The 17,349-nt window shown below is 36.9% G+C and overlaps 1 protein-coding gene across 1 annotated transcript in view; it reads right to left on the minus strand.

Moving 5' to 3' along the window:
* Positions 1 to 17,349, minus strand: part of DNAH1 (dynein axonemal heavy chain 1) — a 5,225,710-nt gene that overhangs the window by 817,057 nt on the left and 4,391,304 nt on the right. Inside the window, exon 65 of the mRNA XM_044076389.1 lies at positions 13,934 to 14,129. Coding sequence (XP_043932324.1) covers positions 13,934 to 14,129 — 196 coding nt within the window. The remainder of the gene's footprint in view (positions 1 to 13,933; positions 14,130 to 17,349) is intronic.

Below are 17,349 nucleotides of genomic sequence, written 5' to 3' on the forward strand. Positions count from 1 at the left end.
TCTGAAATAGTTACTGGATGAGTGTTGAAGCTTTCAATTAAATGCACATGTTATTGTGTAATATAATTTTTGGAAAGTCTAGCTCAATTATTATACTTTGGGAAATAATATGTAAATTCTCTCAAGTTCCTACTACAAAATTCATGTCTTCCATACTGGATATTTTCATAAATTTCTTCAGAATTCTACCCTCCTTTGTTATATTTTCCCTTCTTGGTCCCCAGATATATCCTCACTGCTGCAAATCAAGTTCCAGTGCCCACCTACAAATAATAATCCCTGCTGAAAGCTGACTATTTCTCCCAAAAATTTCTTCAGCTCCATACTAGCAGTTGTTGATGGACTATAAACACATGCCAGCATAACCTCCTCCCTTGCTAATAGCCCCTTTCTATCACAGATCTGCCATTGTTATCTTTTTTCCTCTTCTGTCACTACTGGAGCTCATCTAGCAATTAGTATAATTACTCATCTTTTCATTGTCGCCTCACAGACGTTGCCCGTTCGATTCTCAGTTAGAGTGTCTACTGTGTGATGAAATGCGTGAATGGGCGTTCCTTCAGTGAAAGTTGTGCGTTAGGCCCGGCAAGCCAGCACGTAAAACTCTACTGCCAATCATTAGCGGACCGGAGTTCCGCTGTGGCGACCCCTAACCGGGAAAAGCCGAAAGACACACACACACACACACTCATCTTTTCATTCATCTCTGATATTCTGCTGAATATCCATTCTGAAATCCTTTCTTTATCATATTCACATGCTATTTTTTTCCAAATCTGTCTCCTGCAGCACTGCTACCTACACTCTACATTTCATAATATACTTCTCTACTCTTTCCTTTTTGTTTATAACTGTCATGCCATTTATGTTTCACTATAATATGGATAGTGTAGCCATTATGGTAGTTATTGTTCCCACTTATTATCCATGACAGTTTTTTTAAACGTGTATTTCCAACTTTTGTGTTACATGTACACACTAAAATTTGGCAGGCTGATCTTTTATACAGTTGTTTCTTGTCATCCCTATTTGAATCTATGCCACATTTTTCAAGACTTTTGTTTTAATGAAAGCCCTCAAACAAAAATCTAAATACATTTTCAGAATGCCCCCATAACCTGGGAACTAAGAACAAACAAACAAAATTATGTACACCTTCAAAAAATGAAGTTTAACCCCCCCGGCCAGATAGGAACACTTGCCCCATATTGACAGCTGCTCCTGCAGGCATTACCAAATCTAAAATTAAGGTTAATCTTGCTAAAGTGCAAGTTACAGCATGTGCTCCATGAAAAATGTTCTGTGGGCAGCTGGATACAGCAGCTTGAATCTCACACATGCCTCTTGATATTCCCTGATTACTGGGATATGTTTATTTCTCTTTTGCCTGGTGTACAGTGAATAATCATTTTCTACAAACACTCTACTGTATCCAGTTTTTAATACTTTTCCCTTCTGCTACAGTTTTGCCAGGATTGACTCTTTCTGCTGTTGTGACTGCATCTTTACTAATACAGGTCTTGACTGCTTTTTCATGGCCAGGTTTGAAGCATATACTCCATGTGCTCTTTCAATTAACAAATCCTATGTTGTAACACCAGTCCATTTGCTTATTTGTGCTTTCAAAAATTAATACAATATGTCCCTTTCATTTTTTCTGGTACAGCAGAAAATCTCAGGTTTTCTTTGTGCATGCTGTCTTTTAACTATATAATTTTTTGAAACAGCTCTTCTTGAGAAGTTTCATACTCGGGTAGTCTTATCTTTACTTCAACCTCTGATTTTTGTAGTTTTATCAGTTCATCTGAATAGCTAGTTAAATCTATTTTTCCAGCCTATTTTTGATTTGATATACTCCAATGTTTCATTTATCTTAATCAGTTCTGAGTACATCTAATTTATTTTTTCCTCTAAATTACTGGAAGTTATCTCTTGGACCAGTGCTGAAGCCTGGACTGCTTTTTACTGAACAGCTGCAGGATCCTTTCCAGTCTGTGTTTTCTTGTCAACATTTCTAGTTGACTTTCTTTTAATTTCACCAAATTTCTTCTTTTGTGGCATCTAGAGAGTATACTTTACTAGCCAATAACTGAATTTTACTCAAAATTGTAGAATTACCAGCTGTTATTTCTCAGTTACTCTTTTCACACTGTGAGAGCTGAATACGCTGTTCATTGATCTTAGAAGTTCCATCAGTTTCTCCATGTTATCAAATCAAAGCCAAAAATCATCTCATTCAGATCAACATCCACTGCTAATATTGCAAAACTATCTTCAACTCTCTCTTGCTGTGACTAGACCTCTATTCTAGACACCAGAAATCCTAATAAAGCAGCTGAACTCCTTAAACACACTCTCTCCAGCCTACACTTTCTTCTTATCTATAGACTTTCTATTTACAAACCCAAAATGTAGCTAAACCATTAGTAAAAATCACTTCTCAAATCCTGGAATGAATCCTGGCACTCCTGGATATCTAATCCTACTCTCCAGAAAACAGGAGCAGTATATAAATAAATGGAACCTGGCCAAAAAGCCATTAGAAGACATAAAAATCATTCCATGGTACACCTCAAAACTTGCATAAATACAGCTCAAGAAAATTCTGATAAGAAGTCAATAGCCTTGTAGGACGTAACCTGCCTCACCCTTCTGCAAGAACTTCCTTCAGCTGATTTCACAGACACTTCAACAAACAAACTGAAAACACACACATAAATCCGTCCTCATCCTACCCACAATATCTCCCTCTTTTATTTCCAGATCTCTAAGACTTATGTGTGCACTCCTTTACTTATGTTTTACCTCATACAAAGGCATTACCCCTTTACTGGAACAAATACAGCTGGAAAGTCCTCCAGAAGGTATAGACAACCCTCACCTGGTTCATCTAACACTGTTGTGACTTCACTGTTGCATCCTTATGATGCAGATCTTTAATCTCTGTCTTACTACCAACACCATGCCTAATACATGGAAATCTTTCATAGTAAAACCATTATCCAAACAAAAACAATCCACACTTCCATCACACTTTTGCCCCATTTCCATCCTCCTCACCCTGTACAAATTTTGGAGAAAATTGTCTATCTTCAACTCACAGAATATATTGCTAAATACAACTTTTATTCACAAAAACAACATGGCTTCTGGTCAGGAAACAACACGGTCACAGCTAGCTGGTCTCTGACCAATGAAATTCTTCAGTCAATGGACAAAGATTTGTTCTCTGGTACACTTTTGAGACCTCACAGAGCCTTTGACTTAGTCACTCCTCTCTTATACTCCACCTTTCAAAATTAGGCATTAGCCTTGATAACACCCCTTGGTTCCAAAGTTATCTGAATACTCCTGTACCTCTCTCTCCTCTCCTTTGCACTACTCAATGGTGTGCCTCAAGGATCTACTTTTGCCCCTCCCCATTCCTTTCTCTATACACATCAATAAACTTCCACTTGATCTTCCTTACCTACTTCTTCTCCTATACACAAATTACATGATCCTCTAAAGGTCTGATTACTCCGTAACCGTCTTACAGCAAGATCTACAATTTGACTTCAATCACTTCAGTGATTGGATTACTACTAAAAAGCCTCATACTAAATAAATCCAAAACTAAACCTATGTTTTTGGTACTAAACAAAAACTCAGCAGATCCAAGGAAAACTGCAACAATCTATGATAACAACAGCTATGTCTTATGGCAAGCCTCCTCTTTCCACTGGTTTGGGCCCTCACTCAACTACCACATCTATCCTGATAATATGTATAAAAATAATCCTCTACTTTTCTGGGTACAAAAATATCTAGTTTTCCCTCACACGGCACTAGATCTGCAATAGGGAAGAGAATCCTAATCCTTCATTTCAAAGCCTCCATATTATATCAGCAGCCTCTATAAAAAAACAAAGTATGTAGATTTATTAAACACTCCCCAAGAGGTGAACACCTCTGTATAACACAAAAAAATGGTTCCCATTTTTCCAGTTTAGCAAACAGCAGGCCTACTCATAGGATAACAACTGGTCAAACTCCTACATGAATACACTCTCCCTCCTTTAACCTCAGACCTAATAAGACATTACTAACTCTACATACAACCTAAGAAACCTAAACTATTCAGGCCCCAAAACACAGATACCATACTCCAACACATCTCTGCCCATCTTCTAACCTGAAATTACTCATCCTCTTACTACAAGTTCTGGTCTCTACTAAAATTACATTTAGATAGTCAAGTAGAATGTATCTGTTACTCCTCAGGTGAGATTACTTGTGTCTATTTTAACTCTTCTCCACTTTAACTCAACCACTAAGATCCCTTGCTCCTTTTCACTTCTTTAATTTATTCTTCTCTACTTTTTCAAATGTTTAAAACTTTTGAACATATTGCAAGATTAATACATTGGATTTATTATGCATCAAAAACATCACTCTACTATTGTACTATTTTATCGTCACTTATGTGTTATTGTACTCTAGTCTATTTTGTATGCCTGATCAGTTTTTGATCACAGGCTTAGACTGAAATTAGTCAGAACTGATGAGTGCTCTATCCATTAAACAAATTCAAGTAAATAAATAAATAAATATCCAGGTTATGAAGAAATTGACTGTAGTGAACAGCTTTTATGGACCCAGTTTTGATATGGTGGATGTTTTATAACTATTCATCAGTTGTATGCACGACTTAAATGAGTCTGAGAGTAGTATTATGGTTGTGGTAAAGATTATAATGTGGTGATCAACCCAGACACTTTGATGAAAAAGGAATATCACATGGGATACAGTAAGTTATCATTTTAGGATGTTTTCCATACTAACTTAAAATATGTTTTAACAGACAGTTTGCACTCAAAGGAAAGTTGTGGTAAGACAGAAGCTGAATTGTATGACTTTACCAGTGACACAGACCAAGGAAGTACTCAAGAAATGTTAGGCTTATTTATTTATTTTATTTATTTATTTTACATTTGTTTACCGGGATAGTCTGACTGGATACATGTGCATTTTCATCGGAGGCCCAGGGAGAAAAGCTCCACAAAGACAAACTTACATAGATTACACAGAAGTTATCAAACAATTATAAAAATAAAGTGATTATATGCAATGGGTTAGTAGTGATTCCCTAATAGGGACTCACAATTGTCATGGACAGAGAATTAAAAGTAAGAGACATCAGATTGGAAGCACAGCTTAGTGATGTAGTTACAAGTTATGATAATTGCAGAATATACTCCATAGTTGTACCAAGATGTGACATTATTGAAAGTGTCACTGGAGTTAGGGGAAGTAAAGGTGCTACTAAGTTTATATCTTTTAGCAGCACATTGAAGTCAATGAAAAGAGTCTTGGTGTTTCTGAAGAAATCTGTTATAATAAAAGATGAAAACACTAAAATTCAATGTTTGTCATTTGTACTGTTTTGGATGCTTAGTCAGTTTTAGTCTTGGGATGTGCATCTGTCGGTGAAACCTGTCTTTTGAGAAGCCTACCACAACTAAGGAAAGGCACATTAATAATTTTTTAAAGATCTGTGAAGAAAAATAACAAACCATTAATGAAAGTGAAGCACTATACTGAAGAAATTTCTCCAGCAGCAAAGTGGGGCATGAAACATTTGAAGCAGTGAAAGGAATTAAAGACATCTCCTTGAAGTGCTACATTTACACAGGGACCTCTTACACCAACCAGTGTTTGAAGAAATAAAGGTACAAGACCAGCTGTGGTCTTCATGGGGAATCTGGTACAGTTTTTGAAATTTGCAGCACAGAATGAAGACAGACAAAGTGGCTAAAACCGAAATGTCATGGTTTATTATTACAGTGACCCTCCCTAAAAATGATCTGACTAGAGGAACATCATATCTATTAAAAGGCTGAGAGGGTTTGCATACAAAAAAAAATATGCTGTCACTGACTTTTAGTATTATACTCAAGGTCCTCAGTGGATCCATTGACTAATTTTATTTGTTTCTTATTAGCCAGTGAAGTTTTTTCATGTGAAGCCTTGTAGAAGGGAACATTTGAATAAGTTAGGATTTGAATTCTTGAGGATACACAATATAAAGCTCTGAGGATTTGCTATACTATTGATGTTGTCCTGGAGAAGGTAAACTTTTGTCAAACTTGAGTCCAGGACTGCCCATAAGAAGGGTATCCATTGAGTAAAATATAGGTGCGATTTATTAAGATCATGTTCTTGAAATGCCACATTCTGATATAGATAATATTGTAACATGATCCAGATAAGAAAAAAATGTTTACCTTAAGAGTCCTTAAGAGGAAAAACTTAAGATATGCACTTTAGACATTTTTGGGAGTTGCAGATAGCCTAAATATAAGGTTTTTCAAAATTGAATTGAAAGCTTGTTGAATAAAAAAATTAAGGTAATTTCTATAAGATGATATGACAGAAATACTGATGTGCATGTGGCACTGATGGAACTCCCAGATTACCTGTACCTTGGCTAAGAAATTGAGAGGTATGCTTGACCCCCCCCCCACTGATATGAGGTACCACTGGACCCTTGTGCACTCTGGAATGAGGAATCATCAGGATGGATGGAGCCATGAAACCTAGAACCCTTAGAAACTCTCAAGTAATAGTGGTTAGTTGCTGAGAAATATTGAGGAAGTAAAGATATGTTTGCTCCTTTTCCTGAGAAAAAAAGGCAGTCATCATGTAAGCGCCTTAACAACATTCTGGGAAAATTACCTTGTAGGCCAGATGCAGAGATGACTTTTTTTAGGTTCAAATACACTTCCAGAAGATGACAAAGGTTCATACTGAGCCCTAATGCTGTTAAACCTTCCTGACTGGATGTGGCTGAGATCATGCAGTCATCCAGAAAAGGAGAAATGTCTGTCTTGAAATATGCAGTAGGTAATTACTGGAGCAAGGCATGTGGTAAAGGGTCTTACAGCGGTGGAACATCCAAAGGGCAAAGATGTAAACTGATAAAGCAATCTCAAGGCAAACATCTGAATAAAGGCGTTTAGTCCAGATAGATTTAGAATAAGTCTCCAAGTACCCTCTTTTCTGGGCAACAGAAAAATGCTTGAGTAAAAGCACTTTCCCCACTAAGAAAGTGGGTAAAGTCAGTCTATTGGATTCTGGGTAATTCATTAGGGTGTGAGGAAGGATGTCCATTTTAGTTTGTATTTTTTCTTTTTGTTGAATATTTTTAGCATTTGGAACTCTAATTGGTACCTCAATATTTTCTCTTTTTATTGGACATTTTTCTTTGTATAGTACCTACAATGCAAGAGTCTGTGGTCACAGACTGCCAGGAATGAAGTGAAAGAGAAAGTTTCCCTGAAATTTTCTGAGGAAGGCCATGGTAGGAGGGGAAGTATTTGGCTAGTGTAATCAGATTTGTTTTGACAGATTTATCAGTATGACCAATTAGGCTTTATTTTGGCATCTCTTGCCATTTTCTTTTAAATGGTTCTTTTGTAGATTTTTGGTGTCCTGATTTGGAAGGTTTCTGAAAAAAGGGTTCTGGAATGACTGATTAGTTCCTCTGAAATTTAGGAACTGGCACTAATAAAAGCTGTTTAACTCCCTACATAAGTTTGTCTCTTTCATTTAACTTTTTGGCAACTTTTGCAGAAGTATTTCCAAATAACAAATCTGTCTAAATGGGCATTTAATAATGGTGCTTTAACATCCTCACAGAAGGACTGTAGTCCTGACCAAGCATGCCTTCTCATAACAGTGCCAGTAACAGCTATTGTAGAGGCACCATCCACAGCATCATAGATGGTGTGATTAGCTACATGAGAAACAGAATTAAGCATGTCCAATAGATTAGGCTTCACATCAGAATTAGCCTAAGTTTGACCCACATTCCTCATGATAGATCAAAAGAAGTTTGTTATGTGAGTTTGACAGTTAAAAGCTCTAAAAGCTAAATTAGCAGATGTGTTCACTTTTTTCCATATCTGCCTAGGTCTTCACTGTCCCTGTCATTAGGTACAGGATTAGAAGAGGGAATGGTTCTATTTCCTTTGTTAGGATCAACAGGAAATGACAGCAGGCTTAGCACTACTTTTTTTTAAATATACTTATGAGAGTCAGTTACTCTGCAAAACCTGCCCAGCTTTTTTGGAGTCAGAGGTTGGGAATCGGGTGTCAAGGAAGCAGCCAAAAAGGCATTTTCCAGTGCCCCTAATACTGAATGAATAGCAACAGGTTTGGGAGTGTCCGTGTTAAAAGCCCATACCATCTTTTCTGGGAATCACAAACCTCTTTATCCTCCCATTTAAAGAAGCCCTTTATTTTGCCAATGGTGTCCCCAAAGGAAATTTCCTCATTAAAAGAACATGAGGATCATGAGTCATCTGCTTCAGAGTCAAGCCTTGAGAAGGAAAGAATCTAACAGGAACCAGACAGGCATAATCTAAGCCTCTTGAGTCAAAAATCAGAAAATTCTTCTTGTTCTTCCTCAGAGGAAAATAGAACTCTTTTCCTCTTTAAAGGAGTAGAAGCTGAGAATAAGGAAGCCTGAAAAGACTTAAGTGAATTAAAGAGACCTTAAGCAATGCTTAATCAGATATCTTTATTGGCTTTCTGATTGGAAGGGAGGGGGTTGTAATATGCTTATTCTTTTAGGTATGTTTCTTAGGAGTATTGAGACATATGGCATTTGGACTAGACGCTGTAGGTCTAACCTCCATAAGTGAGCCATTGATATCTTCTTCAACTAATAGATCTCCTTCAGTAAAAATGATTCTGAGTTCCCTCTTCCTGGCTATCTCAGATATACATCTGGATTTTATGGATGTGCTGGGTTATTCCTTGGTCATAACAGCCTCCAGAGAGGACAAATTAGAGGACCCAGGAGAAGCAAATGGACAGTCAGGAAGATACATAGGCACCTTGGCAAAGTCGCTCGTCTTGGACCAAATGAGAGACATGGACATCTTGGTTTTGTCAAGCACATCTCTCGAAGATTCTCTTTTCTTTTTTAACTGAAGGGGGGGGTCCTCTGAGAAGGACAACAACAAAGTTGCGTAATCTATATTTTAAAGTCATTTGTTTTCAAAGTACATTCTGAAGGAAGTAAGTCTGCTTCTTATGGCTATATGAGGCAAATGCCTGACAAATACTACAACTTTACATGTTGTGTCCAGCCTTTAAACAAAACAAACAACTCAAGTTTGAGCTTTTCTATGGAATCTGACACCCTCAATCACACTTTCCTTTTTTTCATGACAGACATAAGAGGCTTTCACACAAAAAGTTACAAAAGAGGAAGGGTCCCCAGTGAGGCACTTATCTTCTTGAAATATTGTGTTCAAGCTACCATGACTAAATGTGACACTGACAGAAGTCTGCATATGTGGACTAGTGGTAAAAAAGTTCTGAGTTTTTGGCACAACCATATGTCCCTCTTATGCCAGCATATCAGCTCATGCTAAGGGAGGACGTACATCATGCAAGGAAGGAGGACTGCCAAGACGAATGGTTATCCTGGCAGAAAAGTCCTATTGGTGATGAGTACTACAATAATGGCTTTATGAAGAACATCTGACCTGGGCATATGCCAAAGGGTTTCCCTCCACTCAGCTGAGTTACAAGAGGGCAAATTAGGCTTTTCCCAATTCTGAGCACTAAAATGTATAACTCAAAAACCATAGAAAAGCACAAAATAACTATTTTTTTCAGAGGGAAGCCCTCCTGCAACCACCTAAATTAAAAATACCAACTCTGTGTCACACTACAATGGGGAAAGTGGAAAAACACTGGTTCATAGGTGTTTACTAGGTTAATGACACAAGCCCTGACATGCATCCCAAATCTCTGACAAGTTCTGGTACATTTGATAAGTGTAAGCAGTGACTTACATTTACAAGTAGGGGCCTGGGAGATGAAGAATTTACAGGCTGCCTGTGTCTATTAGAGACATAGGTGCCAAACCAGCATTGCCACTTTACATAATTCAAGTAATAGCAGATAAAAAAAGGTGATCTTATATCTACAAACAAAAAAACACTTGGCAGAACAGGCAGCAGTAAAGTATAGGAATAGGTATGCCAAAGCTAATTATACAAGAATTAACATTACCAGAAGCCACTGCTTACATTGGCATGAGATCAGCAATGACTTGGATAGAAGGATGTATTCAGGTATGGAGACCTAGCCAGAATTAAAGCAGCTTCACTAGTAAGTAAGTCAAATGGTAGGATTTATTGCTATAGTGACCTCTTCTGAAGAAAGATCTGAAGATAACTTGACGTACTATTGCGTTATACAAGGTACATGCCAAATGATAACAGAAGAAACAGTGTGAGATGGGTTTTAACCTCATGCAGATGAATCATAAATTGCTTGGAAAAAAACAGGATGGATGATGAGAATTTATTATATTGCTAAAAGATGGTTTCAATATTAAATTATCATGCTTAGATAATGTCTTCTTAACTTTAGTAAAATAGAAAAAAATAAAAGCTAAACATTTACAGAATAAATATAACACTAATGAAACAAAAAGTATAGTTTTTGAAAAGAAACTTGCCATAACAGTAGATGTTCAAATGATCATTGCTACAGCAGCCTTAGCTATATGGGCTATATCAATCTCAAGATATCACAGCAGGACAGCTTTTAAAGCTTAAGGACACCGTCCATGCACTCAGATTATTGACAGCTCAAAGAGAGCTGTAAAAAATTAATGTATGTGATGTGTGCCAAGCCCTTAAGGGCTTTCATGCCAAATGAAACAGGATAATGCCAGGTAAATAAAAATCAATGTGTGCAACCAGGCAATAAAAAATATACACAAATAAGGGGAATGGAAGGAGGGAGGGAACAGCTATTGCAGCAGTGGTGTTATGGTAACTTGACTTACACAACTGTACTATGTTAATCATTTGATCACTGCTGCAGTAGTCATAGCTATATGGGTAGACTACCATAGGTTATATGAATTGGGAGGACGAAGGCTGAGGGACAAGAGTCCCTGAGGAAAGCTCCTAGTGTAGCCTGCTCTAGACCTGGAAAAGGAATTAAATTTGTTGTACTTTGCAAAGGTATGTGCTGAGGACCATGTTGCTGCCTCTAGAATACTTCTAGAGTCCACCACTTTCCAAAAAGTCACTAGACAATACAGGGTCCAAGTAAAACATGCTTTTACCCTGCTTGGAAATGAATTGCTACTGTGGTTATAAAAAAATGGAGATAAATGACAACCACTTGGAAATAGTTTTCATCAACACAGGTTATCTTTTTTCTTACTTTCATAAGAAATAAATAACTGATCAGAATTTCTTAAGGGTTTGGTTCTGTCACGATAATATCTGCATTGTTTGTGGACATCCAGGTTATGAAGAATTATGTCTCCCTCATTTTAGGTTCTGGAACGAAGACAGGGATATGGATAGCTTGGCTCAAAGTAAACTTGGATACCACTTTAGGCATAAATGAAGACTTAATTACTAAGGAAACCCAATCTTTGTACACAATTATATGAGGCTGACCCATCATGAAAGCTTCCATGATTCCATCTCAGTCACTCTTTTTGCAGAAGTCAAAGTAATCAGCAAAACTGTATTCCATGCTACAAATCTCAAATCAGTCTGATGTGCTGGTTCAAATGAAGCAAGACATAATTTTTCCAAAACAAAATTAAGATCCCAAGGAGAAGCCAACTGTTTTCTAGATGGATAGGTATGCAGAATCTCTTTCAAAGTATTTTAACATAGAAATGCATTCAAAGAGGAAGATCCATGGGCAGACATGCTCAAATGGTTGAGAAATTAACTTTGATACAGGAGTAAGAAAATGCAGTGGAAAATAACTCACATAGATATTGTAGAAGCAGAGAAATACTATCTTGGAAAACTTGAGTTATCTCTTGAATAAGATTCCCTCTCTCATCATACTTATTCAGGATCTCAGCAGATGGTCCAAAAACAACCTTCCCATCCTAAGAGGAATTCAACATTTCAGTGTTAACATCCTCAGGAAAGTTTTGAGGGTCTAACGGATGCAAACCTTTTCACAAAGAGGCATCAGCTGGGCCATAAGCATACTTCAAAGAGAATTTGGTTACTTGAGATACAGAAGAGAGAAACATGGCTATAATGTTCCTCATATTCTCAAATGATACAAACAAAAACTATGTGAGCCTGACAATTAAGAATTCTAAAAATAAGTGTTGCAGAAGTATATAATTTTCCCAAATGTATCAAAGGCCTTCACATCCTTATCAAAGAAGGAGGGATTAACATTTACAAAATGTTTAACAAAAGCAGGATTTGTCATGAAAATAACTGCAGGGACAGATCTTGGATTAGAAAATAAAAAAAAATGCAAGCCTGAGGAATTTTATACAATTTATGTGCTTTCTTAGGGGCTGCAGGTTATCTGCTAGGTATGTTACAAGATGCAATAAAAACATCCTCCAACATTGAAAGTAAAGGAGGAACAGAAGTGGGTTGAGGAAATTCCAGTTATAATAAATCATAACATTTTTCAAAGAAACTGGAATGTTGCTATGTTCACACTGAAACATTTGGTTCATCCTAGATATGGTTTCAGAAAAAGTAAAAGAAAATTCTTCCAAAGGGCCATCACATGAAACACTCTCATTAGAATCAGAATCAGTCACCTGAGGAGAAAATAAAAGAAGTTGTTCGCTCAAAATAATTTCCTTGTTCATTATACTGGGAATCTTCAGAAAACAAATAATTCCTTTTTTTTTACCAGTAAAACCAGAATAAGAGGGGTCAAGAGCCTGAACTAAGCCAATACATTACTCCTGTCTAAAGTAACTTAGGCAGGAAGAAAAGGAAGAAAATGTTTAACTTTCACTTCTTTTTAATAAGAATTTCCATAAAAGCAGGCCAACTTCCACCAGGAACATCACCCCAGGGAACAGGCATCCCGGTCCAGCGAAAAAAAAAGAGACAATCCCCACTTCTTCCTCTGAAACTGACAACAGTAGTTCTTCCAATGCCCACTATGAACATTCCAACAACTGCAGAGGGCTTGTCTGTCAGTCTATGATAGCTGAAGGGAATGCACCTGAGAAAACCAAGGAAGAAGATGAATTATCTGAGAAATCAGAAATAGCCATAGCATAGTCACCCATATTATGCAAATTCATAGCCTGCTGAATGGACAAAAGATGTCTAGAATTTTTCTTCTTTTTGTGGTCAGAGGAAGGAAGAACTGAGGAGCCAGTAATCTGTTCCATGGTACAGCCAATAATGAAGCCTGAAGTCTTGGTAACAATGACAGCAACAGTCAGTAAAAAAATGTATCAACAAAGTAGTGTTTTCAACATAAAACACCATGTAAAGCACAACATACACTTGCCTCAGGCCTTAAACACAGTTTAATAAAAGTTTGCACCACAAAAAAACAAAAATAAACTTTTTATGCATTTTCACGGTAAGTAAAAAGAACCTCAGACTTTTAACTGACTGATAAGTTGTGTGACAGTCCAATAAACATAACATTCCTAATATATAATAAAATATTTCACAGAAAAAAGCAATGTTTATGTCATGAAATAAAATGTAAAACCCACAAGTGGAGTGCTCTTTGGCATCAGGAAAGGTCTGAAGCTCTTGGTGCCCAGACCATTGATTTTATACAGCTCTGCTCAAGCTGTTAACAGTCTGAGCGTGTGGAAGATGCCATTAAGCTTTGGAATATGGCTGGCTGTTATATCCTTTCCAAAACATAATCATATAGCTAAGGCTACTGCAGCAGTGATCAATCATTTAAAACAGGTGAAAGGCTCAAACCTCAGATTATCCAAAATACTTAACAAGGGAAGTCGGTGGATGACTCAAAGCTGCACTCAACTAGGGTATAGGCATAGACTGAAAGGGTTCCTTGAAAATTACTTACTGACATGTCAATTGAAATTTGTTGGAAAACAAATCAAAATATGTAAAAGGAACACAATATTTCTGACCTGCTCTCTCCGAGTTTGCAATGCCTGCCATGAATATGTTCATAAACCATTCCAAGGAGTATTGGTACATTGGATCAACGTTTGACAAGTCAGAGACACAGAAAAAGAGGATCTGTGTGCGAACAGCTACAGGCACATACTGCAGTCGTGTAGAATCAATATCTCTCTCAGTCTGTTCAGCCACTGTTACCTTGGCCTGTAGGAATGATGGCATTAAAACACTGTCAGTTCACAACATAACATATAAAGCACATTTTAAAAGTAAAGCTATTGCAGAATATGTTGGTTGCATTGAAAGCAGGTATTTCTGTAACAGTATCAGTTCAGCTTATATAATTAATAGGCAGATTATACACATCACCAGTCTGTACAGACTACCATTTTACAGTGCAGAAAAAGTGAACTTTTGTAAAAATGTAAACAAGTGGGTCCACTATATTGCTTCTTGCACCAACCAATAACATGAACAATATGGCTGAAGCCATGACTTCTGTACCACAATATGTACTCAGCAACTGGCAATCCATTCATCCACCATCTGGCTCCCCAGAGCCATACATTTTTTTTCTTTTATTTACAACATGATTGATTTTATTTGGCAAGTGGGAGGTCCCTATGAGCCAGATACTCCTTTATATGGGAGCAAATTCCTTTATTCCACTGTGTTGTTGAGTTCACTAATGTTAAATAACAGACACATAAGTGTCTTAATAGCAACTATTACTATTATTTTCAATGCTTCTGAAGATCTTTTATTTTATTTATTTTGCTGTGGGATTTTAAGAATTAGGTGTGGGGAAGTGGGAGGTTTCCCTTGGATCTTTACTTTATAAACTATATTTGGAATGTGAGTACTTGGCTTTTTTTAGCAGCAGAAAGCTGCATCTGGGAAGTTGGAAATGTTTTTCAATCCTGTTGTGCTTGCCCTTTCTCCATGGCTGTGCTACCATGGAATTAGTATACTTATACCAGGGGCTGTTATGGAGTGCAGGGACTTCCTCAACAAAAAATTTTTTTTTTTTTTTTTATATTCTCTACTGCTTTCTTTTACTGGTTATGTTATTTTATTTATTTATTTTTTGTGTTTTCATTTGCAGTATGGAAAATGATACAGTGTGCAGTGCTCCTATTTTCATAGTGTTGTCACAACTGCTTTTTACAGGTTAAGTTCTGAAAGGAAGCACCATGCAAATACATTAAAAACTAATAAGCAAGCTATGAAATAAAACAGGAAAAGTATGGGAATAATGTGAACATGCACAGCTACTATATTTTAACAAGTGTAGGTTGAAACAATCAATTTTACGAACTAAAGAAAAGATGGAGAAGTGAGTAGCACTACACAAGGAAAATAAAGAAAAGAAGAACTGACAGAGTTGAAGGAGGTGTAAAAAGTTCAAAGGAGAGGCAAGCAGGTAAACATGTGAACTCAGAGATAATGAAAATAATGCAGGGAGATGGAGATAAACAAGAACAAAAGATATTAGAGGGAGACAGGGGAGAAACAGCAAATGAAGAGATATAGCTGCAGATGATACAATTACAGTGAGGTTACAAAAATGTAGGGAAAAGCCTGTTGAAGAAGGCCAGATCCAGGAAAGAAATTAGTCAGGAGAAGGATGAAAGAAATCAGAGTACAGAACATCTAGAGGGTTGGTCATGTTTGAAGGCAAGCAGGGAGAGGAAGTCCAAGGTATATTTCCTGCTCATGTAACAACATTTACTGGAGGAGATATGGAAGATTGCAAAGTCTTGTTTTGGGAAATAGTGAAACACAGAGCTTCTAAGATACAAACAAAGAATATTCCAGTGTCGAGATGCTGCCACAATGACTGCAGTGTGCGCAGGAGTTATGAGTTTATGGTGCATTTAGGAGGTGTGGATCATTAGATTTAAGAGACCAAATAGGGACATACTATATTTTGGGTTGTGACCAACAGTGTTAGCTAACAGTCTTTAATTTGTGATAATCAGCAAATGTTCAAGACTCTGTCTCGTTCTTGCCCCTGGATGCAAGAGAACATAGTACAGTGGTTAGCCCTGCTATAAGACTGAACAGCAAATTTAACAATTTCTCTGTGTACTATGCTTGTCAGATTCTTGCTGACTTGAAGTGTGAAAGAAGAGGACCTCCGCAGAAATGTACAGGCAAAAGGTGAAAATATCACACATTACTCTGGAGTCAGGAGAAAGACAATGCATTATTCTATAAAGACCATAGTTTTCCTATTAAGTTTATTTGTAATTAGTCTGATTCTCTCGGAAAAGGAGAGATGCTGGTCAAAGGAGAATCCAAAATATCAGTAGTAGGAGATTTCTTCAGTATTGTACCCTTTACTGCAGTAAGGTGAAAAAGAAACAGTGATCCGTGCACCATTTTTAGTCACCAAAAAGAACAGATTTGCTTTAAAGGGATTAATAAAGTAAAGTACATATGAGTGAGATACTCATCTTAACAAAAGTTGCTCAAGAAGGAATTATTACAGCAGTTAATACTAGAAAAATACAGATCCACTGGATGAAGTCTTCTATCACCTACCTTTCAGCTAAGGGCAGGATTAACTACTAAAAGACAGAGTTGATTAGATTATTCTGGGATACACGTTTTAATAAATCTACTATATTCCTTGTTTCCTTGGTTTATCTTTTCTAACAAAATAGATGTGGGTATTCATAGTTTATTATGCTACAGTATTTTATTTTATAATATGACAAGAGTATTCATCCTTAGACTTCATCAAATCAATACTTCAGTCAAGAAATTAATTTGTTTTTATAGACAGAAATCAGGCTGGCAAAGCAGGAGGGCTTTACAGTAACCACTCATATGAAAGTTAAATGGATATGGCTTGAGTGTTCTGAGACTGGAAAGTAACCAGTCAAAAAAGGGAGTAAGACAGATTCAGGATAGGATGGTGCCATCTTTATTTGCATATAGTGCCATGGTTAGTCCAGATTCAAATACATAGAGAAATGTGGAAAGAACCAAAAGATAAAGTTATTTAATTCATTTTTTGAAATATGCTACTGTGCTCCCCTAGTCCTACCCCAGCTGGGTGAAGAAACTGACCCAGAAACAACCCCTTAAAATGAACATTACACAAAGTGTGAATGCACAAAACATACTGAAATCACTTATCTTAAGCAGTGCAATTGATCTTGTTTACATAAAAAATAAAAGTGACATTCACATTACATTTACAAAGACGGTACTATTATAATGTGTGTGTGTGTGTGGGGGGGGGGGGGGTAACCTGATTTTACATTGCTATGTGAGACTGCAAGTATGTTGTCAGAGTCAACTTTTACAGGGCTCATTCATGTCAATAAATGAGCTTAGAATAAAACAGATAGTAAGCCACCTTGAGTATTTCATAACTAATTTCATTCAGTTAAAATAAAATTGATTTTATCAG

This window comes from Protopterus annectens, chromosome 7.part0 (assembly GCF_019279795.1).
Source record: "Protopterus annectens isolate FY-2018-M chromosome 7.part0, PAN1.0, whole genome shotgun sequence".
Taxonomy (NCBI): Eukaryota; Metazoa; Chordata; order Ceratodontiformes; family Protopteridae; genus Protopterus; species Protopterus annectens.